This window comes from Alternaria rosae, assembly GCF_020736505.1.
Source record: "Alternaria rosae strain MPI-PUGE-AT-0040 chromosome Unknown BKA58scaffold_3, whole genome shotgun sequence".
Lineage (NCBI taxonomy): Eukaryota > Fungi > Ascomycota > Dothideomycetes > Pleosporales > Pleosporaceae > Alternaria > Alternaria rosae.
In genome coordinates, this window is record NW_025763572.1 from 1,723,076 (window position 1) to 1,747,074 (window position 23,999).

The window sequence follows — 23,999 nt, forward strand, 5'->3', positions numbered from 1 at the left end:
GTGTGATGTACGATTGTGTACCAGAGAATATCTCGCTGTGATGTCGAGATCTCAGTACTTTAAGGATATTACCGTTGCGTTACAGCGTCTGCTCTTCCCCAAAGTGAAACTCACAGGCCTAACTTTGCTTGTTGAAGGAGTGAGCAGATACCAGGCTGACTTTTTCCCGTTGCCTCCACTCACCCTTCAACTGTTAACAGCATGATCGCTACACCGGGGTATCTAGGGATTTCTGAATGTGATTTGAGTACACAGAGGACGTCCCCATCAATATGAGCTATCGTGAAGTACCTGGCTCTCTGCAACAAGCCTGGAATCGGAATATATGAAAAGCACAAACAGGAATATGCACATTCCAGCTTGCACAACAAAACCGGAAAGAATACACAAATCACACCCGTTTCTACACTTTTCAAAGACCATCCGTCCCCTGTCTACTAACCCCGAACATGGGTACAGCGCTGTCACTAATACCCTGCACCCGTTCGCTCACCCCACTTGCCTCCATAGCCCGTGGACTGCCCATTGCAGGTGTGTTACTAGGCCAGGCCCACAGCGCGTCAAAGTCAATCTGCTCATCCTGTCCGCTCTCCTCGGAATGCAGACTGGGCACGCGCGTTGCTTCCAAAGCAGAGAGGTCAAGCATTGCTGATAGCGAGGGCGCTCTCGAGGCCGATGTATACGATGGCGTGGCCAGGTCCATCGGTGGGGGCTCTTGAATAGGGGACAGGTGGACACTAAAGTCTTCTCCTGTGGGGGCAGGGCTGTGCTGAAGGTCGTTCTGGTGTTGGTTTTGCATGAGGGCATGACGATGCTCAGCGGCTTGATACGTCAATACTGGTTCGTTGATCGGGGCTGTCTGCATGCCGGGATATATGTGTACGGGCACTTGATGGAGTCGTGGTGTTGCGTCCATCGGGTTTGATGCGCGCGCAAGATCGGGTGCATGGGGCGCGGCGTTATGTTGTTGCTGCGGCATCTGCACGCCGTAGAGTTGTGATGCGATGCTGGGCAGTGTTGCATTACTTGTTGAATCTTGTCGCCGGCGTAGTCGTTGCTGTGCGACGACGTCTCGGAAAGAACTCAAGATGTATACTAGACGGCTTGCTTGTTGATCGCTCTCGGCGCAGTAGTTCATGACGTTGATGGCATTGACGACGCAATTGTCCGTTAGTTCGATCTGGTAAAGGCCGGCGAAGTCGCTTGCAAGAATGACGAGAGTGGCTGCGAAGAGGAAGTAAATGACGGCTGGGTTGCGTCGGGATAGATAGCCAGCCTCGTAGGCGTTCTGTATAAGCAGGATGGTATGCACAGAGGCGATGACACACGCCTCACTGAACCGCTCCATGCGGTGGAAGGGTCTTGGCCCTCTCGACCCAGGCTGTTCGACATGCCGTTGGGTTTCTTTGTTGAGTATATACAGTAAGAAGGGTCGAGTAAGAAGGATGACGGAATGGCAGTAGAACAAGTTGACGTGCAAGATGGCCACGCCTTGACTGGGCGAGGCAGTCGCTGCTTGTCGCCATTGTAAGATGGGCGTCAGCAAACGGGGCCATGTCTTGCATATATCCGATATCTCTTGGGCGAGACGAGTGCTGATTTTGCGTTGCTGGTATACTTTCCGCAAGATGACACCGATGACTCTGCAGCTTCGAACGGTGGCTTCCAGAGCGGGCGGGCCAGTCTCATTGAAGTCGTACACAGTCTTTGCACTGAAGCTCCATGACTGGTTGCGGACGCTGCTCGCGGGCGGGCGGAGTGTATCACCCGAGCAGTCGTCTTCCGATATGGCAGTCGGACGGCCAAGAGAGCAAGACAGTAAGCGATCCATCACGAATATCGACCGCCAAAGGTCTTTTCGCTGTGTTTGTTCTTCGGGGCTGAAGATGACCATGGTCTCTTCTCTGTGGAGGCCCAGCGCAAGCGCAGACCGTACTGCCATCCCAAGCAAGGCGAAAGCAGTGTTTCGCTTGCTTTTGGCCAACATGTAGTATGACATGAGAAGCAGCGCTTGAACAGACCAGAAGTCTTGATCTTCCAATCCTGTCATCGGGTCGTTCATGTTCTTAGCATTCAGGTAGAAAGCCTCGGCTCTGTCGAGGTGTTCACTGCGAAGCTTGTCGATTATCAGTGCCTCAGGACTTCCCGAAAGTGGTGTCGCCATGGTGAGGCCGATAGCGAACACTAGGTTGAGTAAGCATGACCAAGATGTATCGACGGACAGCGGATCGGAGTAGCAACGCTCTAGTTTCTCAAGAAAGTGGTCACGCCGGAAGACCTGCAATAAGCCGTGGGTATTGACAAAAAATGCGTCCACTAGCACACGTGCTGTTCGTTCGTCTGGGAGTAGACTTGTCTGTCGATAGCCCAGTGGAAGTGAATATTGGCCTTCGACTATCTTGTGACGTCGAGGGTCGGTCGTAAACGGTGACGGACCGGCTACTGTTTCGACCATCATCCGGAGGAGCTGAAGAAATGATAGAGTAGCTGCATCGCCAATGTATATCACTCGTCCCGTTGGGTCTTGTAACATGCGGCTCTGGCTCGGAAACTCCGCGACCTCATCTGTGCCATCGTGCGGAGTGGAAGCGTGTGTCGGGGTAAGTCGATCACGGGTGTTGTCATGGTTGACAGCTAGGCGATCGATTGAGCTGTTCGCATGCTCTATACTGGGCCTTGGGCCTGGAGACTTGAACGGTACTTCTTGTTTGACACTGAGTGCGCGTGTCAACAGATCTGGACGGTTACCGGAAGACGTCCGGTTATGTGATAACAGTGGCGTTGTTTGGGCGTGCTCAACAGCGGGTGTATTTGTAGTAGCTTTGTCAGTCGGACTATAAAGTGAGCAGTCAGCAAACCCGTGCTTCGGAAAGCTATCAGGGATGTAGCGATGAATAACGCTTTGGAGGAGTGCAAAGTTCCATGGGTTCGCCACAGTGATGAAACGCGAGATACGTACATTGAACCGTCGCTGTCATTGCCACTCTCAATTGTACGTCTCTTTGCAGGCGGTCGGTCCTCGCCTGGAGAATTCGGATCTCGATCCGCGTATATGCAAGTGAACTTGCGCTGTCTAAAGTCAATACATCGACGTCTGGAATCGGGATGGGGGCCTAACCTTATCACATGTGTTGCAGGGACACAAGCCGTTGCACTGTTATATGTCAGTCTCGCCTGCCAACTAGAGGGCCCATTTGCATATGTCCGCGAGTCATCTTGCGAAGGAGCCGATGCAGATGTTGTCCACGATTACAAAACGTTCGGGTGAAGCATCGCCCAGCCGGACATTTTCCTATTGAACAACGTGATGGAGCCACGGTGCTAGCCGACGGCCTCCCGCAATGCCTCCACACACGGCGATCGGTAAGCATAGCAACCTCAGGATGCTAGCGTACTGGCATGCAAGAACTAAGTTGCAGGTCGTAAACGTTGACAGGGGTCTGTGCCAAGTGCATCTGTAGCCGAATGCGCAAAACGTCGTGACGCAGCAGTTGAGAAATCGAAATTACCTTCTGTTTTCTCCTCTTGCAACTTTCGCACGCCTGAGCGGTGCGCTGTCGTTGGTCTGCGACGCGTCAAATTAGCCGTAAAGTCGCCAGTACGAGCGCAGACGAACCTGGTGGGACCTTGGGTCGCGTCATCACGGTATCGAGTCCGCGGTAGTCGCAGTCGTTATCACGTGCGAATCCGGATGGTCAATGCCTGGGAGTACATTGCCGACGCGACGGATGGATGAGCTGGTCGGAAGATGCACTCGTGGCAATGATGGAAGCGAGTCACGGAAGTCCCATAACGCTACGGGAAATTGACGCGGAAAAGGGTCCCCTAGCCTTCGCCGTCTGTATTGATGAGAGGAGAACACCACAGTATGATTCAAATGGCCTTGCTGATGAAATTGGATGACGAGTCCCTTGTGGTTGTCGCGAAGCTGCGAAGCTTGGGCTTCCCACTGTTCCGAAAATTGAGTAGCGTTGGACGTCTGCCGATCCTCATGAACTCGGCCTACAGACCCCAGCCCAGCCCGTCTTTAGACTCAACGCGTCGATATGCAGGACACGCTTAGCCGACGCTGATAGCAATGGTCATGACCGCATGCGGTCAACAAGCTCGATATGCCGCTAATCAGCTTTTCAACGGCAAAGCCGTTACCACGCAACCTTACCTCGGGCCGTCTTTGGAAGGGCTACCAGTATTTACCCTGAAATCCCCTTTGCTACAATCTTCTTCCATCCTGTCTTGTCTTTACATGCTTCGAAATGGCGCCATATCTAGGATCTGAAAGTAGTCACCATGGAAGCGCCACACATGCCAACACATTGCTGGTGGGAACCACGGCAGCATTGGAACAATTACTCACCAAAGCGAAAGACAACCTGCCCGAAGAGTCGCTGCCACACATCGCCAATGTAAAGTTTTCGACCGCGAACACCGGAAGCCCGTACTTTCCCAGCCCACTGAAACAAACAGAGGCCATCTCTGCCCTCAAGGCAGTTGAAGCAGGAGTTGCATCTGCCATCGCCAATCTACAAGATGCTCAAAAGCCACGGGGTATCGCTGTCGATCTCGAAAGAGCCACAGCTTTTCTATTCTCCACCTATCTAGCCACGGTGGGCGGGTTCGATAAATCCGACCTAAGGGCTAAGAAGCTACTCAAAGGTTGAACTCACTGCCTCAGCGTGGCCAAGGATTAATACTGACCAAGACAGACACCGACCTTCTCCAAGCACAATCTATCCTGTACCGCAGACTATCCGCAAATCTTTACGAGACGAAAAACCCAGGAGAATACTTTCATCTCCATGGCTCTCTTGAGGCGACCAAAGCGCTGAACATGATAGGTCTCGACGGATCACGGCCCGATCTGACAGACTATCATGAATGCATCAAGGTCATTGAGGATCATGTCAGGCGATACACTGTCGATCAGCTCGAAAAGATGAATCAAGAGATTGGACAAGCTGGTGTGACATGTCTGAAGTGGGAAGATTTCCAAAGGACCCAACACGGGCGTACACTTCTTCAACAACCGCCTTGGAAGGTGGAAACTCTCGAAACCGAGACTCCCGCGGCACCTTTCCCTTTCAAGTCGTCAAGTACCCCTAAACCACAGATTCTTGCCGGGATCCGCGTTCTTGAATTATGTCGGATCATCGCGGGTCCAGCGATGGGTAGAGGGCTCGCCGAGTACGGTGCTGAGGTCATCAAAGTCACGTCGCCGAACCTCTCCGACGTACCTTTCTTCCAAGTGGATGCAAACATCGGCAAGCATACTACTGACTTGAATTTGAAGGACAAAAGAGATCGCCAGACCTTTGAGCAACTTCTCCAGTCGGCAGATGTGATCTTAGATGGCTATCGACCCGGAAGTCTGACTCGTCTCGGATACGGACCTGAGCAGCTCCTTCATCTTGCTAGAAAGCGCGGCAAAGGTTTTGTCTACGTTGCCGAGAACTGTTTCGGACACACTGGACCATGGTCCTCACGTCCAGGTTGGCAGCAAATTGCAGACTGCGTGACGGGTGTGGCATGGGCACAAGGTCAAGCAATGGGATTGAGTGAGCCTGTGGTACCACCCTTCCCTATGAGTGATTATGGCACGGGCTGTATGGGCACTATCGCTGCGCTGGTTGGACTCTACAGACGAGCAAAGGTTGGTGGAAGTTACCTAGGTACTACGTCGTTGGTCCAGTACGACATATACCTACTCCAACTTGGACTCTACGACGATCGCATGATGGCGGAGCTACGGAAAGAGCATGACCAAGAGTTCTTCCAGTTGCGACATCACGATTCGGTTGATGAAGTTGGAAAGAGAGCACTGAAAACAATGAGACGAACGCATCCGGAGCTCTTCGAAGACCGACACATGCAGGAGTGTTATAGCAAGGGATTCAACGCCAATGTCAGGACTATCCGACCCGTGGTCGACATTGAAGGTTACTGGAACGGATTCCTGCGCAGCTCACGTCCCAACGGTTTCGACAAACCTACCTGGGACGACTGGGAGATTGATGAAGCCTTATTACAGGCTTGAATGAACTCAGCGGTGGTTGCGCCATAGAATCTCTCTCATCATCGTTTTGCATACCCAAATTAGCGTCGTTGTATCTGGATAGCACGTCCTTTCATCTTCATACCTCATTCTTATCAATCTACACCTCAGCGTCTCTTCGCTGACCTTTCGACAAAGATCTCAAATACCTGAGATCGCGCCTCGGCATGATGTGTATTGTGCCCCACATCGCCCCACAATGTCGTCGGACTTTTCTAGACGGACTGGTGCAGCTTCCGACATCCCACTGCACGATGCAAGCACACGTGCAATGCACCTGGTACTTACATACAATACCACCGGTTGATTATGATGTCGCTATGTGTGCCGTCATGTTGCGTTGCACACGATGCTCAAAGTAGGAAGATGGCCCGGTCAAGGATGATACGCTAGGGTACGCCTTCCGTCATGAGACTAGCTAAAGATACAGTCGCTCAACACCGAGACGGGCCGCTAATGCTGGGGAACGACGCCATGGTCAGTGGAGGAAGCCTAGAAGTATTCCGCGGAGTTCTACCTCGGTGCATTCGTTGGCTCTCGTTATTGGTAAGCGGCGCATATACTACTTAGGTAAATCGTGACCTGCTGAGGTAAGGAACTTGAAGTTATGGCATGCTTACTCTGCAGCGATGAGCTAAACCTTGATTGGCATCTGGGTACGAGTCGTGCTCAGACGCAGGCCCACGAATTGTTGAACCGAGGAGCTTTCGGGTTGACTGCATTTTGACTTTGCTGTAGTGACGAAATTTGGCCGACGATGGTACCAACTGAATGGAAAATACCTTGATCGCACAGCGCCTACACCACCGCTCTTTGTACCGTCTCCGAAGTCAAGGTCAGAGCACTTTACGGCTGTTGATGCCGCCAAAGTCATGCTTGTGCTACTGATACTTTGTAACTCATTGACGGGCCTGTATCTGTCATTTAAGCTACTTTCCGTCCAATGTCAGAACCCACAGTCTAATAAGATGTTAGCATGTCTTCGAACTAAAATGCTGAAACAGGCGGTGTCATTAGCATTGCCGAGTTCGAACGCCATAATCCTACGACGGCATCTGAAAAGGCGAGCACCGCCCCTGGCATACACCAGCGACCGGCGGCTACCAGGACACTTGGGCGAACTCACAAATATGCCGGCTTGGAAGATGGGATCGACAGATGCTGCGCTACACTAGCTGTTCGATGAGACTCACCGTCGTTCAGACACTGCCGAGACAGTATCGTTTGGGGCTCGCCTTACATCTTGTCATCTCTAGGTTAACGGGCTTTGTGACACAAACTCCGAACTTACGAGGACTATACTTCACTGTAATGATGAATGTATTACCTTCTCATGATTCTTTCGCCCTTGCGTCCATCATATTCATGGTTAGCTGCCTCTTGAAGAGCTTGGCGTAGAAAGCCTCCTTTTAGCTTTGTATCGCAATCGATTTCTTCCCTTCCTCTATAGGTTGCCCTTGTTACCGAGGGCTCTTCTTGGGTGGTAAATGTCTACCATCTCGTCTTCGGAGTTGCTAATACCCTGCTGGCTGGGCTGCGCATGCCGTTCGGTTGCCGGAGTCAATAGCCGCGGCGCAGCCTCAAGATTGTCACTCACCGAGTCGCCGTAGTATGGATTCTCTGTGTAATCTTCCCGGTATTTTATGCGAGGGAAATGCGACCCACGCGTGCTTGGCGGCTGGAGATGGAACTGAATGACAGCTGATCTGGCGGCGGTCGTCCTGGTCTCGGTCTCACCGTCTGCGGGTGGGGGCGTTACTCGGGGAGATTTCCAATGTACGGTGGGATATTGTGGCAATATTGGATGAACTTGTTGCAATTGAAGCTGCCGTTAGTGAGGGTGGTGCCAACGATCAGGTCGCAGATGAACTTACCGTCGTGTCTGCCCAGGTGTACCTTCAAGTGCCCTTCTGAGACACTGCGTTTTGATAGCACTTGATATGAGCGTTCTCTTATCTTGGTCGGGCTTCCGCTGACAACAAGTGACGCTACGAGCGGTGGTGACTGCCAAGTTCAGTTGTCACTCAACAACAGCGTCGCGGAAGATTTGCCGACCGATGAAGCTGTGAAAGACCGCAAGTGCATCCAGTATTTAATGCTTTCCCCGAATGTCTCTCAATACTTGCCCTAAACCTCAGCGTTCTCAGACGGCTTGTGCACCTCTGACCGCAACGAGGACCAGCCCGCGGGCGGGAGCACTGTGGTCAGGACATCGTGGACCTTTTCCATGTTGAACATGCAATAGTTCATTGTTGTTACCTTGTGTATAACTTGAAGCGCTGTCCTATCGCTCATCGCAACTGCGGTCTCTCAGCCGGGGAACGCTGAACCGCCTCCCTGGAAACCGCCTCGGTGACGCGCCAGTCACGGAGAAGCTGCATCTACAGATCCCGAATCTCCAAGGTATCCGACACTCCTTCTACTTCCGCGAATACCTTATCGCTGATGGTGTCAGCTTGATCGAGGTTACCTAATCAGGGGAGCTTGGATGCACTCAGCACAATGTCTATCCTGCGATTTTGGAAAAGGCGTCACTTACAAAGGAGCTCCGATCTTTGGTTCTTACATCCTCCCGGTCTAGTAAAAGAGTAGCGTCATTCATGGCTGACTATCTACTGTCATCGGTATACCACTGGCTACAACTGTGCTGTCCCCAGCTAGCGTTGCCGTTTGAAGTGGTTGCCTGGGCTCAACCACAACAAACGGTCACTCAACCACCGCATTCCCCCTTCACCTGAGCAATCCTAGCCGACACAGGTAGCCCAATGATCTACCGACCAGCCGCTGGTAAGGTATCACGTGACACTAGCGCTGCCAAGCCCTGGGAGCCTACTTAGTTTGGTTACCTCCACGTCCACTACCATGACGTCCAATGACTAACACATGAAATTGGAGCTCAGGTGCCTTCTAACAAGCTTCAGGGTCTTCTTTTCTCATCTTTCTTCAGTCTCGGCCTTCCTTACTCTGGTCTATTATCCTGGCAACATACATTCACTCATCCTACCTTGGCACTTGGTATACTTGAACACTTCTTCAACACCTTCGACCTTCCCAGTACTACATCATCACATCATGTGAAGCTTTTCTTCAATTTGATCTTCGGATACGTTTAGGCTGCTCTATCACATCTTTCAACTTCAGCCATCACCATGTTGGTATCCATCAACACTTCACTGGACGTCCACGTCGACATCACTTCACACCAAGTGCCAGCTGCTATAACATAGAAGCTTCCAAGGTTTGCTTCTTTTCCCACTCTGTTGTTCACTGACATGTCTTCTGACTCGTTCAGAATACAAAAAAGTAGGTTCTTCTTCTCTTCTTGGTCATCCTTTACTGACCTTCACTAGAACAATATCAACAACTTCAATGACGTCCAATCATCTCCTAACTTCATCGGCTTCCTTCTTGGACATGCCGAACTTCCACATTACCTCACTTCACTTCACTCCAACATCAACCTCATCATCACTTTAGACCTCCAGCATGCTCCTTCGCATACGACAAAGCTCAAGAACCGATCGGACGAGTCTACCCATCATCGGCTGAACCAATCTGCGACTACGACAGATTGCTTCGACTCTCCCTACCGACCGCGGCGCGCGACAATGACTTGATCGAGTGGTTGCGACGGGTGAGAGACCCTTACAAGATTGTGTTGTGCTTATGGAGCGCTCGACGGCTTGTGGTTGTGTCAGGAGGACAGAAGGTCAATGACAACTTGGCTGTTATACCCGGCCTACGACCACTACTGCGATCTTGCACACCCTGCTTACATACCACTCGCGTGCCTCGATGGGGTTCTGGTTGGCTTCGGCTGATTGGCTTCGGCTGATATCAACGTGGTCTCTGTTTGCAGAAGCATCCGGTGTGTAAGAGCTTTGGATGAGATCCTCTGCCGGTTGTTGGACTGGCGTACACTCGACTGGCCAGTTTGGAGTTGGAATGGTGGTAGGAGGTTTGGACTTGGTGGTGGTTGGTTTCCATGGGCGCCTTGGTCCTTGTGGTCTTGGTGATTTGGAGCAAGGAAATCTTTTGGTCTTTGGGTGCAAGGAATTGCTTTTGGTCTGGTTGACTTCAATGTGGTGGTTCTTCAAGGACATCTTCGAAGGTTTCTCATTCTGGATATGATATTTGCAGTGGTTCATCAAATCAATGTGTTAACTGTGACTTGTCTTCTCTTCTTACTTCCTCAAGCGGTAGCTGCTGCCAGACTACCTGTTGCATTGCGACAAGGTACATGACTCTTTCCCCTTGCTTCGCGTTATGACCTTCAGCAACTATTGCACTCCCACCGCTCGTCGCCTCTATCACCGCGCTTCATCTCCTACCTTCCCATCTCCACGCCCCAGCACCCCGAACATCCACTCCCCAATCTCCTGGCTCTCTTCCGGCTGCACAGGATATAGATGACCCTGCTCCCAATACCTCACCACACTCTTCCCCTCTCCCACCTCATACCACCCATCAATCAGTCCCTGACCCGCCCAATTCCACTCATCCTGCAGACCCTGAACATGAAAAGCCGGCAACCTAATCTTCCCCTCTACCAACTCCTTCCGCTCTTCCACACTCATCCCAAACGACGAAATCGCCACATCAAGCGCCGCAGTCGCAGAAGGCGGTATCAGCGGCGGCGGATACGACCCACAAACACTGAGGCCGAAATCGAAATCCAGATACGCGAGATGAGATACATCGTTCCCCTTCTCAGCGAGTGCGCGTCGGATTTCGCAGCCTTTGAGGAGTCCAGCTACGACTTTGGTTCCTTGGGAGAAGCCGATGAGACCAACGACTTTGCCGCCGGTGGAGTTGATGCGTTCGACGGTGCTGCGGACGAGGTCTTCTACTTCGGACGGCATGGCGGTTGTGGAGTTTCCGGCTTTCATGTCGGAGATGGTGACGCTGGATTGCATCCAGCGTTTGAAGGGTCCGCAGCCTTCGAAGAAGGGGAGGATACCTGGGCCGGCTTGGGATGGAAATGGCGCTTGGGATCGTTGTTAGCGTAGAAGCGCATGTCAAGGGGGTGGGAAGGTGGGTGGATATGGGGTGTGCATACCTTCCAGACTTTCCACTTCGAAATGGTCTTTGATCACCCTCATTAGTCTTGCTAGTTGGATTGTGTGTACGGTCGCGTTGCTTCCAGAACCATGGAAGGCTAGCAGTGTGGGCTTCACAGGTCCACCCATGCCTGCGAGTTTGGGTGCTATGCTGGGTGTCATGTACGTGCTGTTCTCTGTTTGTGCTGCCATCTTGGCAAGGTGTGGTTTAGGCTGTGGTTCGAAAACACTGGGGAAACAGCCCTCCGTGAGGCTATCTATATCTCCTCGATGTTGCTCCTGGCTCCCTGGCTGTAGAAAAGAAGAATGCAGGGTCCGGTCCTGTTTTCTTAGATGGTGGGGAAGCCGTTTGCTTCTTTTTCGTCTGTTTCAACTCAAGCCTCTAATCCTTTTCTTATTCTCTTCTTTCTAAACTTGGATAAACAATCAAAGTTGTAGGTTTCGTTAGAGGATTTCTTTACATGGGTCGAAAGACATGTGCTTCGCAGACGTGGACAAGTGGCTGCTTATCGGGCCGTAAAAGTCGTCATTCGCCAAGGACGTGTGTATCGCTCGTATAAGAAATAGAGATCTATGGCCGTCGCATTAGAAACCGAGCCGCGGAGAAGTATTGTTGACAAACAGAAACGTGTATGCTGAGGTACATGTCTACATGCGGGATGTAAGGTCAAGACCGAGGATGCCTGCCCAAGTGGGGTCCAGTCAGAGGCGAGATGCGCCCATAGATTACGCACGCGTTCGCTCGACGTATGGCTCATGAATTGAGAGCACCCATTCAACTTACATCAACTCATTGTTTGATTCCTCATTCGAGTTCGCTACTTGACAATTATTTGTGTCGATTTTGGTGCTGCCTCTGGAAATCCATAGCCCGCATTTGAACTACGCCTTGCTTACTCGCTAATAGTACTTCATAGGAAAGATAAAGGGAAGAAAAGAAAAGGCAGCAGCGCCTGTTACCCATACTCGGGCTCAAAAGTTGGTTGTACCAGCCCTAGGCAGCGTGTTTGACGAAGCACTCGAACCTTTGCTCCTCGTTCCGCTCATCCCGGAGCTCACGCTCGTTCTTGAGCTTGCCCTCATCCTACCCTTATCTCCTTCCTTGATCGACCTCAAGATCTCAATGCCTTCCGCAGTCTTTCCCAAACGAGATACGAGCGTCGTGTTCTCGTGTTGCAGGTCACCAATCTGTTCCTTAAGCAACTTGTTCTCCTGCTCCAGTATTTCCACGCGCTGCTTATACTCGTCCCGCTCGCGTTGTGCTTTGGCAAGCTGATTCTTATCTGCTTCCTTCTGTTGGCGGAGGAGTAGTTTCCGTGTCTCCTTCTCGCGACGCTCTTCGAGTTTACGCATCTCCTTCTCGTACTTGTCTTTCTGCTTCTTCTTCTCCCTCTCGTGCTTCTCATTCGCTTTTTGCATGTCCGCATTCGTCTTCTGGCTTTCAGCTTGTAGCCCCGACTCCTGCTTTTCGCGCGCTTGCTCAAGTTTCGACTTCAGCTGTTCCTTCTTTTCTTCAATCTTTTGTAGGCCCTTGTGATGCGGGCTGTCTTCTGTTAACGGTAGGGACTGCTGCGACGAGGTTGATGGTGTCGGAATCTCTCGGTCGATCGGAAGTCCTTCGCGGGTAGTAGTGAACTGTTCTGCAGAGGCGAATGAATCACCGGAAGACGACGAGCTTGAGGAGCTATCAGATCTTGTGCGTTGGAGGCTGTAGTGGCTGCCAGCCTCTCCAGTCTTGTCTACTATGCTGGTTCCTACGCCGGCGCCCATGCCGTTGGTCTCAGCTGCGGAGAACGTCCGCCCGACGTCGTGCGCTTTAGGTGTCTGCACGGAGTCGTCCTTGCCTGCCACCACATCTGCCTCTACGTCATCGTCTTTTGCACAGGCCCAGTCGAGGAATTTGACCGCGTCCTGGACTATACTGCTAGGCACATTGCGCTCGACCATGAATCGAGGTATGCCACCACCGGGATCACTGCGGGTGACCATTATCCATTCGATAGGATTGGTCTCTGCGTCGCCGTCGCCCATGGGTATTTCCCTGATCATCTCAATCGATTCGTAGAAGCCTCGCACCATGTTGCTTCGCGGCGGCGCATCGGGATGTGAACAGGGTATGGAAACGACCATGAAGTGTCGCGGTGTTGAGTTGGCGACTTTGGAAGCATCGGTAAGACATGTATCCGAGGTAATGAGTAGGGTGATGAACTCTCGCGGCGAGGTTGGGCCAGGAAATTGCGCGGATAGCTGATAGACTGCATCTCTGTTAGTCGCTATAGGCGGCTGGAGATATTCGCTCTCCTATACCTTGCAGCTGGCCCACGCCGTCGACTGTCATATCCTCCAGCCGCTGGTCGCCTCCAATGCCTCGTATGTTGCCCTCGCCGGGGCCACCCTGGACTTCCAGACTCTCCGGGAACTCCCTCTTCATGGCGCGCTTCCACTTCTCGAACCCGAGGCCTTCGTGTACGCTCGAGCGTGAGAACCAGGCTCCGTGCCTGTCCTTTCCGGCCATCTTGTATACGCTCATGCCCGTAGCGGCGTCATTGTTTCCTAGCTTCACGGGCTTGCCCCATGACTTTTGTAGCTCCTCATGCTCTGGCGCAGGTGGTGGCCGTCGTACTTTGGAAATTGTGAGGTCCTTGGAGCCCGTTGCAGGTTCTTGCTCGGTTCGGGTTCGTTGTGAGGACTCATAAGGCGTTCCATTGGGTGGTGGAGGCACAGAGTTGGCAATCAGTTCTGCTTTTGCCAGTATGTCGGGTAAGAATGCTTCGAGGTTGTCGGTAGGGACGTCGCTGAACTCTTTCGGCCGGAGGCACGCGAGCGCTTCGTGTAGCTCTGACATGATAAGGTCTGACGGAAAGGTCGGTCTTGAAAAGATCTGGGGGAAGAAGCAAAGAAGGACTCAAAGCCACAGGATACCTAGACCCTTTGTGGCTGCTCCCAAGCTATATGTGCTGTGAATGTTCCGACGTACCCGTGGTGCCAGCTAGTAGTGTCCGGTGACGGGTGATGAAATCATTACCGGCGATTATCGATTCAATTTGCAATGAAGATGGACGGAGCTTGAGAAAGAACTAATAATCAGTAGCAGACTAGGCGAGCAGTTTTCCTATGCTGAACTGCGAGGCCTCCTGTCGATATGGCAATCGTCCGCATCTGCAGGTATAGTTGATGCAACGTCATCCCTGCACGTCGCTCGCTCTTCCCAATTCGCGACGCGTGACGCGGGGTCGCCCGCCGCGCCACCGACGTATCAATCCCTGGCCGCCCTGCATACGAATACGGCGGCAGCCGCTACGTCACATATGGCAAAGCTTGCGAAATTGTGACCTTCACGTGTGCTAGCATTCTGGCTTTACACAGCACTCGATGAAACGCACCATGCGGATACAATGTAAGAGAAATAATCTATCTATCTAAGACGTGCTGGACAATTAGAGAGGGGTATTTCGCAAGTCTAGCCAATGCGGCAAATCAAGTTGTTCCGAAGCAACATCCTCCAAGACCTACACAAGTACGTATAAAGCACACATCTGCCGGATTGTTAGCCTTGATGGACATATGCCGGGAGTTTACGACTTACCATGCTAAGCCCCAAGATCATGCTGCACCAAAAGAGGACATTGTTCAGCAGAGTGCGGCCTCTAACCCACTTGCTCCGTTGCAGCATTACAATTGGCATCTGGAGCATCATCGCGACGAAACCATAGCCTCTAAACTTTCGCGTAATGCAGCCCATGACAAGCTCGTGCGCCAACGCAGAGATGAGGAAGGTGATTGTTGTAGCTAGAGGACGCGACATGTGGTTCTTAGACGCAGAGTAGACGTGTCGTCGGAAAAAATGGTGACTGAATCACAACGCGTCCAGTCAGTATGTTTCCCACATGCGATTCGTACAAGGACATGGCTTACACAGGCTTGTTCCATTCACGCGAGAATTCCAGCCAGTCGCAGCTGTTCCACCAGTCGGCATAGAACTGACGGTCGGCAAAGCCTGCAACTCTTGTTAGTAGCGGATGCTGGGCTTGGTAATGGACACTCACGAGTAATCTCGGCAAAAGCGCCCAGGATGTACTCAAAGATGACGAGGAAGACTAGCAGGAAGGTAATCATGAACGGAAATAGTAGGCGACCGATAGTCTCGCTAAGAATCAACGTGAAATCCGTAGCACCCTTGGAGTTTTGGAGTCGCACAGCCGATACGTCCAGTACTGGGAGGATGAACTCCTCCGCGGTAATAACCATCAAAAAGATGCATCCGAATACTGCGAGAGTCTTATAGAAGACCTCCAACCAGCGAATGCTAGTATTCCTCGGGTACTCAAGCTCGTAACACAAGGTCGGACAGAAAATGAAGTCGACAAAGTTATACAGGGTGAGGTTGTTGGGGTATGAGACGTTACCGAGAGGCGAGGCAAGCTCCAATGCGAGATCGTCTCTCAATTGGCCAAGATACTCTGCGTTTGCCTTTTTCGGGTCGGGCTCCTCCTGTGAAGGCGATTGCGGGATCTCGTGCAAATGAGTGCTTGAACTTGGATAGCGCACTGCAGCTACCTTGCTGGCCTTGTCGGGTGTATCAAGATCGTTCAAGCGACGTAGAGTTTCGCTGAGATGACCGTTGTAGAAACTTGACAAGGTTAGCTATGCAATCGAAGCTCTAGTTGCTTGGTGCCATACGCGTAAGAGTGCATTTTCATGAAAATCGCAAGCAGATGCAGAGTGAAGAAGACCTGCGCGGTCCAGCTCCAGTCGCGAATGAAAGGGTATCTTTGCATTGGTCAGTCTACAGTACAATTTATAATCTGAGCCAGCGTACGTAGTCCAGAAAGCGAGCCAGATTGCCTGGAAGATGCTCTGTATAGCTATGCCAGACGTGTTCCAGCGTAGAGACCCCTGTTTGAGAAACAACCTCTGGAGCGGCAGTGACAAGGCGGTGCTGAACACCATGGCACCGTCAACTAAGCCAAGCTCAACAACCTTCTCCTTGAACAGCGCCCACTGCCTCATCTGAAAGGGGTATCCAGTCTCGGTCATGTTTCGCAGCATCGATGTGATGACCATGATGGCGAGTCCGATCCAGAACAGGACGAAGAAGCCGCGGAAGTCATGGTAGTCGCTGTTTGGGTCGAAATGAGAGACGCGATCCACGTAGTCGATGGTAGGGAACATGCGCTGCTTGTGCTGGGCGCGTATTTGCCTGCGTGCGGACGAGGAGGCCTGGACGGAAGGCGGGGCATCGGCGGGTATGGGCGTGCTTCTTCCACTGCTGAGGGTCAGCTATGTATCGCGTCCAGAGAGGTGCCCATGTACCTAGAGATGCCTGAGCCGGGCTCCCGGAGCGTGCCATTCTTGTTAAACGCCTCGTCGCTGAGTTGTGGCTTGAGCAGGTCGATTCTCGTGGGTTTGCGCGGTCGCGGCGAGTGGAACTCGGTGTTCCCGTTGAGAGCGTTCGCGTCAAAAGACGTAGACTCGGCCATTATGGGGAGAAGTGTATGTGCATGTCACGGAGGAGAAGTGGGAAGGAGGATTCAAGTGTGGACAGGCCAGACTATGATCCGCAACTAACAGGGTCACTGGCTGCGTCAGATGGGGCAGTGAGTGGCAGACGAGGCTTCCGGACAACCGCTCGTCACGAAACAGGTAATGGAGAGATAATCGGTTTGTATTTGCTACGTATACATAGACAGGGAAGATGCACGCACATGCGGTCTGCTGATGTAGTGGCCTAACGACTCGGAGAGTTAGCAACGATGGTCGAAGGGTCGGTTACATCAGCGGTCGCGCGAGTCAGGGCGGGCGTCTTGGAGCAGTGGCGGGAATTGTCGTGTTTCTTGGTAGGTAGAGTACCGTGTAATTAGGTCATATCTCGGGGTTTGCTTGGAAAATTACGCCAGAATCCATGCGCATCAAAGAAAGCCAGCGTTCAGGATAGGGTAGAGTCTAGGCATCCGTACCCGTTGTTGGTGTTGGTGGCAGGTGCGTCCGACCTCTGGACTCTGGAACAAATGACGGCCCGGCCAGCTGTAGGCCATGCCCAAACGTTCCGCCTACCAACGCGCAGCCAGGACAATTCACATAGTCGCCCGTGACCGATCCAGAATACCCATCGACGGCCGAAGACCTTTCCCGTCCTCTCCAGCCTCTTTTCCATCGTACCCTTCTTCGCTGTCCGGGTGGGGTCCAAGAGGCCACCGCAATGGCTTCCTGTACGCCAAGCACCGCGACCCCCAGCAGCTGAGGACTTGTGCTAAGGATATACAGTGAAGCAGTTTATTCGCAATGTGCGCGCTGCAAAGACAATTGCCGACGAGCGTGCAGTCGTGCAGAAAGAGAGTGCCGCCATCCGCGCCAGCTTCAGGGAGGAGAGCCACGATTCCAACGTGAGGAGGAACAATGTCGCAAAGCTGCTCTATCTCTTCACTCTGGGTGAGAGGACACACTTTGGCCAGATCGAATGTCTGAAGCTGCTGGCCTCTCCACGCTTCGCCGACAAGCGGTTGGGATATCTGGGTACCATGCTGCTGCTGGACGAGAACCAGGAAGTCCTGACACTGGTGACAAACTCGCTGAAGAAGTAGGCATTAATGCGATCTCTCATGTGGATGCAGATGCTAAACAGTGTGTAGCGACTTGAACCACCCCAACCAGTACATCGTTGGCCTCGCCCTCTGCACGCTCGGCAACATCGCCTCCGTCGAAATGGCTCGAGACCTCTTCCCGGAAGTCGAAACGATAATATCGAGCGCGAACCCATACATACGCCGCAAAGCCGCAATCTGCGCCATGAGGATATGTCGGAAAGTGCCCGACCTCCAGGAACATTTCTTGGAAAAGGCCAAGTTGCTACTGCAAGATCGAAACCACGGCGTCTTGCTGTGTGGCGTCACTCTAGTAGAGAACCTTTGCGAGGCGGACGAGGCCGAGGATGACGAGAACGGCGTGAGGGACATCTTCAGACCCATGGTGCCCAGCCTAGTCAAGATCTTGAAGGGGCTCTCATCGTCCGGTTATGCGCCTGAGCACGATGTGACTGGCATTACGGACCCCTTCCTACAGTGCAAGCTACTTCAGCTTCTACGAGTCCTGGCCCGTGGTGATGCGCAGGTTAGCGAACAGATCAACGATATCCTAGCCCAGGTCGCAACCAACACAGACTCCTCGAAGAATGTCGGCAACTCCATCTTGTACGAGGCAGTACTCACAATCCTTGATATCGAAGCAGATTCCGGACTTCGCGTGCTTGGTGTCAATATTCTAGGAAAGTTCTTGTCAAACCGTGACAACAACATCAGATATGTTGCACTCAACACACTGATCAAGGTTGTCGCAGTCGAACCAAACGCCGTACAGAGACACCGCAACACCATCCTGGACTGTCTACGGGATCCTGATATTAGTATTAGACGGCGAGCGCTTGACCTCAGCTTTACCCTCATCAACGAAAGCAATGTGCGCGTACTGATAAGGGAGCTCCTTGCTTTCCTCGAAGTTGCTGACAACGAGTTCAAACCCGTCATGACCTCTCAGATTGGTGTCGCAGCAGACCGCTTCGCACCAAACAAGAGGTGGCACGTCGATACCATGCTGCGCGTGCTGAAGCTCGTAAGTTGGCAAATGTCTGTGTGAAATGCATGTAACTAACCCGTGCACCAGGCCGGGAACTACGTCAAGGAGCAGATCTTGTCATCCTTTGTACGACTGATCGCTACCACACCTGACCTCCAAACCTATTCCGTACAGAAACTCTATGCGGCTCTGAAGGAAGACATCACACAGGAGGGTCTCACACTGGCCGGTTCCTGGGTCATCGGAGAGTACGGTGATGCACTGCTAAGAGGTGGCCAGTACGAAGAGGAAGAGCTTGTCAAGGAAGTCAAAGAGAGCGACATTGTCGACCTCTTCGAAACCATCCTCGGTAGCAGTTACGCCGGTCTCATCGTTCAACAGTACATCGTCACAGCCTCTATGAAATTGACGACACGTTTGAGCGATCCTGCTCAAATCGAGCGTTTACGGCGGTTACTACAACGTTATGCGGCAAACCTTGATGTCGAGATTCAACAGCGTGCAGCCGAATACGGAAACTTATTCGGCCACGACCAGATTAGGAGAGGCGTTCTTGAGAAAATGCCACCGCCTGAAATCCGCGAGGAGTCAAGAGTTCTGGGTGAAGCGACCAAGAAGCGACAGTCGAAGATTGCGAAGAAGAAGCCTGCGCAAGCAGCGACAGAAGACTTGCTACTCGACCTCATGGGCGACGCAGGCCCGTCGACCAGCATGAATGGAGCAGCCAATGGAACTCAACAGAGCCAGGACTTGCTTGCAGACATCATGGGCGGGTCTTCATCACCGCCTCAGACATCCTCCCCGGCGCCACAATCAAACGTGGCCAATATCATGGACCTCTTCAACTCTGGAGCCAGCAGCTCTCCAGCCCCAGCGCAGTCTCACGCACCGCCGTCAGGAAACTCCATGGACCTTCTGGGCGGGCTCGGTGGCATGTCCTCGCCACCACCACAAGCTTCAGCACCATCGGTGGCTTCAGGCCCACCCGCACATCCAGCATACAACAAGAACGACCTACAGATCACCTTCCAGCTCAAGCGTGATGCAAACGCCGTGCAACTTCTCGCACGTTTCCGCAATACTGGAAGCTTTGGCCAGCTGTCAGGTGTGAATCTACAAGCCGCTGTACCAAAGAGCCAAAAGCTGCAGCTACAACCTATCAGTACCAGTGAGCTGGAGGGAGGCCAAGATGCGACCCAGCAAATGAGGGTCACAGCTGTCAATGGGGTAAGTCGTTCTCAGCTAAGTTCTATTTGGACGACATGCTAACAGATCCAGCCCCCACCCGCAAGGCTAAAGCTCCGACTCAAGATCAGTTACTCGGCAGGTGGTGCTCCAGTGACAGAGCAGATTGACTGGGCCGAGCCGACATGATCGCAAAGCACACTTTTGGTAGTAAAATCTTCAAGTAGCGAGCAGTATAGAGCAAATGACATACCCAGGGGATGATGACATGCACAACAGACTAGGCCTGGCGCAAGTATTTCGTGCGCGCATGTCTGGCGAACAATTCAAGCGTTGACGTAGAGCGGGTTCTTCAGTGTTAGCGAAATGCTCAAAGTGCATCGTAGGATTGCTTTGGGCGACGCCTAATTTTCATTTTGAAGGACGGAACCAACTAGTCGCAATAACCTGACAGACGTGGGAATAAGATGCGGGATTAGCGCCTCAAGCCATCCGCGCCGCTTTCCGGTAGATCTCCCCACCATTGCCAGTGCCAGGAACATCGACCTGCTGAGTGGCTTCTCTCTCTCTTCTGCACAACCGTTTCTCATTACACCACAACCGTCTCAAAGCGGGATCGCTACCCATTCAGAAATGCTTTGTGTTGAAAAGACATTATTCGCACAGATCGCGACGACGGTAGCAGGTGATGCACGACCAGGGATTAGCACAGATTCTGGGATCGACATGATATCACGCACCATCGCCTGCATACTATAAACCTTGCCAGCCACTCACTTTTCTCACTACAGCGATCACCCTGTCTCGTCATGCGTCCCAAGAAGTTCGGTTCGCATTAGCACGAGGGGATCGCGAATACCCAGCCTCACAATGCCCGCCGCGAGGATCTGTCTATGCCCGCATAGAGCTACTACCTTCCTTATTCAGCGTTACATGGGACGTTATAATGGTGTCCCGATATTCCCGAAGTCTTGGATCTGGCTGCAACACTTGCGTTGAAAAGGGAACGTGATGCCATTGCCAATAGAGGGGTCTTGGTCATTATCCACTATGAGCAGGTGCTTATTTCTCAGATCTGCTTCTCTTATTGAGACACAACCTTCTGTCTTTTGTTTCAATTTTCATATTCATTGGAGACGGTGAAGACATCCATAATTGAACTTTGTTGGCCTCTCATTAAACTGAGTAGCAAACGGCCCGAACGGTATCCCAGACCTTCTCAACATATTTGTATGAGAGGCTTTGGACAAGCATCCGTGAAAGATCAAACGCTCGAACGCAATGCATCTCACGTCTCTCACGCTCGGAGGTAGCTTTCTGTCGCTGGTGTCGGCTCTACCGTCGAACACACCGGTAGACCTACCGAGGAGACATTATGAGTCCACTCCACCATCATACGATCCATCGTCACCTGATCAGAGAGCGCAAGCTGTGATCGACACCTTCAGGATAAGCTGGAATGGATACCGCCAGTATGCATTCCCGATGGATGAGCTGAGGCCTGTGAGCAACAACGGAAGTAATTCGAGGTACGTACTAAATTCCCATTATTTGAAGGAAGTCTTGCTAACACGATACCAGGAATGGATGGGGTGCCTCTGCTGTAGACGCTCTCAGCACAGCACTCATCATGGGCCAGAAAGACATTGTGAACGAGATCATAGAATATATCCCTAGCATCAACTTTGCGTATACTGAGGACCCCGTTTCGCTATTCGAAACCACAATCCGATACCTTGGCGGCATGCTATCTGGCTATGACTTGCTTTCCGGTCCTTTAGCGCACCTGGCAGACGACCCAGCAAACGTAGAAGCTCTTCTTACGCAATCCGTCAATCTGGCCAACAATCTCTCCTACGCATTCGAGACACCCACAGGGATACCCTGGAACGTCCTTACCTTCAACAATCGGAGCAACGTCGATCAAGAAAACGGGCTCGCCACTGTCGGCACGTTGATTCTAGAATGGGTCCGCCTAGCCGATCTCACTGGGAACCAAACATACGCGGATCTGGCTGAAAAAGCAGAACAATACCTACTCTTCCCATCCCCAGACTTCGCCGAACCGTTCCCTGGACTCCTGGGTATGGGAATCAATGTAACGACAGGGCAATTCAACGACGCAGTCGGAGGATGGGTAGGCGGCGCCGACTCCTTCTACGAGTACCTGATCAAAATGTACATCTACGACCCACGCTACAGCTTCCTCAAGGAACGCTGGATCACAGCCGTAGATAGTTCCATCGCGAACCTAGCTTCGCACCCAGCACCCCGACCGGACATAACCTTCCTCGCAGCCTTTGAAAACACGACGCTCGACCTAGAATCCCAACACCTCGCCTGTTTCGACGGCGGAAACTTCATCCTAGGCGGCCAAGTCCTCGACCGACAAGACTACATCGATTTCGGTCTTGAACTCGTCAACGGTTGCCACGAGACGTACATTCAAACCGCAACGCGCATCGGGCCTGAAGTCTTCTCCTGGAACACCTCCGCCGTACCAGCGAACCAAACATCCTTTTTCAACCGAACGGGTTTTTGGATCGACAACGCAGGGTACCAACTCCGTCCTGAAGTCATAGAATCTTACTACTACGCCTACCGCGCAACTTCGGACTCAAAGTACCAGGACTGGGCGTGGGATGCTTTTGTTGCGATCAACGCGACTACAAGGGTGGGCAGCGGTTACAGTTCTATCAAGGATGTGAATGTGGTTGGCGGAGGCGAGTTTACGGATTTCCAGGAGAGCTTTTGGTTCGCCGAGGTGTTGAAGTACAGCTATGCTATTCAGGCGGGCGAGGCGGAGTGGCAGGTTGGTAAAGACGGGGTTAATGAGTGGGTTTACAATACTGAAGCGCATCCGGTTAAGGTATATGGAGGTGGGAATGCGACTAGAGGGCTGTAGAGAATTTGGTCTGTGAAGAGGTGGAGAGGTAATCTGTAGTAATCAGATTCTGCTGCAGAATAATCGTATTGGCGACTGGACGCCGGGTATATGATGCAGCAGATGAATGTTGTGATGTGCCATGAAACTACTCGAAGAAACCACCGTCGCTCTCTTCCGCCTCTTCTTGGGCCTGCACACCGAGTGCTCTCCTCTCGCGACGGTTCTTGGCTGCTGCCAACTTCTCTTCCACCTTCTTCTCTTTGACCTTGACTGCTTGCTGCACTTGGGGCTGTGCCTTCTTTTTCGGTTCCTTCTTGGGCACAGCAGCAGGCATACTGTCCTTGCTGTTCCTAAGCGCATCCAGTGTGCCTTCTGTCATCGCCTCCTGCACAGCTTTCCACATATCCAGGTCGCCTTTTGGCCCGTCGACCTCGCGATTCGCTTTGTCATCAGTATCCTCCTCAGCTGCTTCGTCGGAATCGGAGGCCTTGTCCTTGTTCGACTTTGGGTATAGAGATGCGTAGGGTTTCATGAGCGGGTAGTAAATGGCGTAGTTGACATCGACTTGAGCGTTGTGAACCTTTCGCGCTAGATCCTGCTTCTTCGCCTCGTCTTCCTCGGCCTCGTGTTCTTTCTTCAGCTTCTTCAGTATCCTTGTGCCCTTTTGACGATCTGAGGCGCGTTAGCAATCGCTTCGTGTTGACTCGCATGCGCCCTGCGCGAAACATGACATACCGAAGAACCTTATGTGATGATACTTCCCAATCATCTTCTTCCTGTATTCGGCCTCTCTGCTGCTCTCCAGCTTCTCTTGCAGCTCGTGCTGACAGGCTTCGAGCTCCCTCTCCCTCTCCACCCTATTGCCTGCTGACATTTTGTGATCGCCTACATTGTCGACGTGCGCAAGTAGTCGCTTCAAGTCTCGTATCCGGCTCTTGAGCGCGTTGGTGCTGGTGCTCTTGTCGATGTCGCTCGAGACGTGCGGCCGCTTCTTCGACTTGGGATGGCTCTGGCCGGGCTTGAAAGCGCGGTGCTTCTTGAACGGTTTCGGGGCAGAGGAAGACGACTCGGTCGCTTCGGCATGCTTGCGCTTTTGCGACATGGTGGCTGGCTGAGATTTGGGATATGAGAGTTGTTGGCTGGCTGCGGAAATCTTGAGATCGAGGGAAGGGAAGTTTTAGTGGGGCGGCAGAATTAAGGTTGCTTGACCGCCCGATGCGCGCCAAGTGAGATCACGCGTCAGGCG

The 23,999-nt window shown here is 52.4% G+C and overlaps 9 protein-coding genes across 9 annotated transcripts; 4 read left to right on the forward strand and 5 right to left on the reverse strand.

Annotated features, from left to right (window-relative positions):
• Positions 1 to 308: 308 nt before the first annotated feature.
• Positions 309 to 3,744, reverse strand: BKA58DRAFT_126388 (fungal-specific transcription factor domain-containing protein). Its single transcript, XM_046164300.1, has 5 exons — positions 3,617 to 3,744; positions 3,510 to 3,565; positions 3,119 to 3,154; positions 2,960 to 3,069; positions 309 to 2,834 (listed from the first exon to the last, which is right to left on the reverse strand). Exons 1-5 carry the CDS (start codon positions 3,639 to 3,641, stop codon positions 413 to 415), a joined length of 2,649 nt encoding a protein of 882 aa, XP_046027670.1. The 5' UTR covers positions 3,642 to 3,744; the 3' UTR covers positions 309 to 412.
• Positions 3,745 to 4,031: 287 nt separating this feature from the next.
• BKA58DRAFT_126401 (CoA-transferase family III domain-containing protein) lies at positions 4,032 to 6,127 on the forward strand. Its single transcript, XM_046164301.1, has 2 exons — positions 4,032 to 4,656; positions 4,707 to 6,127. The coding sequence occupies exons 1-2, from the start codon at positions 4,257 to 4,259 to the stop codon at positions 6,032 to 6,034; spliced, it is 1,728 nt and encodes a 575-aa protein (XP_046027671.1). The 5' UTR covers positions 4,032 to 4,256; the 3' UTR covers positions 6,035 to 6,127.
• A 676-nt stretch (positions 6,128 to 6,803) lies between these two features.
• BKA58DRAFT_380288 (uncharacterized protein) lies at positions 6,804 to 7,408 on the forward strand. Its single transcript, XM_046169892.1, has 2 exons — positions 6,804 to 6,997; positions 7,057 to 7,408. The coding sequence occupies exons 1-2, from the start codon at positions 6,925 to 6,927 to the stop codon at positions 7,236 to 7,238; spliced, it is 255 nt and encodes an 84-aa protein (XP_046027672.1). The 5' UTR covers positions 6,804 to 6,924; the 3' UTR covers positions 7,239 to 7,408.
• Positions 7,409 to 10,281: 2,873 nt separating this feature from the next.
• BKA58DRAFT_126421 (uncharacterized protein) lies at positions 10,282 to 11,587 on the reverse strand. The gene is made up of 2 exons (XM_046164302.1): positions 11,112 to 11,587; positions 10,282 to 11,039 (listed from the first exon to the last, which is right to left on the reverse strand). Exons 1-2 carry the CDS (start codon positions 11,302 to 11,304, stop codon positions 10,363 to 10,365), a joined length of 870 nt encoding a protein of 289 aa, XP_046027673.1. The 5' UTR covers positions 11,305 to 11,587; the 3' UTR covers positions 10,282 to 10,362.
• Positions 11,588 to 11,886: 299 nt separating this feature from the next.
• On the reverse strand, positions 11,887 to 14,279 carry BKA58DRAFT_380291 (uncharacterized protein). Its single transcript, XM_046169893.1, has 2 exons — positions 13,420 to 14,279; positions 11,887 to 13,367 (listed from the first exon to the last, which is right to left on the reverse strand). Exons 1-2 carry the CDS (start codon positions 13,955 to 13,957, stop codon positions 12,085 to 12,087), a joined length of 1,821 nt encoding a protein of 606 aa, XP_046027674.1. The 5' UTR covers positions 13,958 to 14,279; the 3' UTR covers positions 11,887 to 12,084.
• Positions 14,280 to 14,445: 166 nt separating this feature from the next.
• Positions 14,446 to 16,841, reverse strand: BKA58DRAFT_380293 (MBOAT, membrane-bound O-acyltransferase family-domain-containing protein). Its single transcript, XM_046169894.1, has 7 exons — positions 16,426 to 16,841; positions 15,932 to 16,378; positions 15,793 to 15,882; positions 15,159 to 15,742; positions 15,028 to 15,109; positions 14,699 to 14,963; positions 14,446 to 14,648 (listed from the first exon to the last, which is right to left on the reverse strand). Exons 1-7 carry the CDS (start codon positions 16,590 to 16,592, stop codon positions 14,622 to 14,624), a joined length of 1,662 nt encoding a protein of 553 aa, XP_046027675.1. The 5' UTR covers positions 16,593 to 16,841; the 3' UTR covers positions 14,446 to 14,621.
• A 254-nt stretch (positions 16,842 to 17,095) lies between these two features.
• Positions 17,096 to 20,163, forward strand: BKA58DRAFT_126455 (AP-1 complex subunit gamma-1). Its single transcript, XM_046164304.1, has 5 exons — positions 17,096 to 17,321; positions 17,377 to 17,689; positions 17,742 to 18,717; positions 18,769 to 19,908; positions 19,960 to 20,163. The coding sequence occupies exons 1-5, from the start codon at positions 17,312 to 17,314 to the stop codon at positions 20,053 to 20,055; spliced, it is 2,535 nt and encodes an 844-aa protein (XP_046027676.1). The 5' UTR covers positions 17,096 to 17,311; the 3' UTR covers positions 20,056 to 20,163.
• Positions 20,164 to 20,728: 565 nt separating this feature from the next.
• BKA58DRAFT_126449 (mannosyl-oligosaccharide 1,2-alpha-mannosidase precursor) lies at positions 20,729 to 22,792 on the forward strand. Its single transcript, XM_046164303.1, has 2 exons — positions 20,729 to 21,395; positions 21,448 to 22,792. The coding sequence occupies exons 1-2, from the start codon at positions 21,148 to 21,150 to the stop codon at positions 22,769 to 22,771; spliced, it is 1,572 nt and encodes a 523-aa protein (XP_046027677.1). The 5' UTR covers positions 20,729 to 21,147; the 3' UTR covers positions 22,772 to 22,792.
• Positions 22,793 to 22,898: 106 nt separating this feature from the next.
• BKA58DRAFT_437669 (uncharacterized protein) lies at positions 22,899 to 23,855 on the reverse strand (the record flags this gene model as incomplete). The annotated part of the gene is made up of 2 exons (XM_046173508.1): positions 22,899 to 23,425; positions 23,489 to 23,855. The coding sequence occupies 2 exons, from the start codon at positions 23,853 to 23,855 to the stop codon at positions 22,899 to 22,901; spliced, it is 894 nt and encodes a 297-aa protein (XP_046027678.1).
• Positions 23,856 to 23,999: the final 144 nt, after the last annotated feature.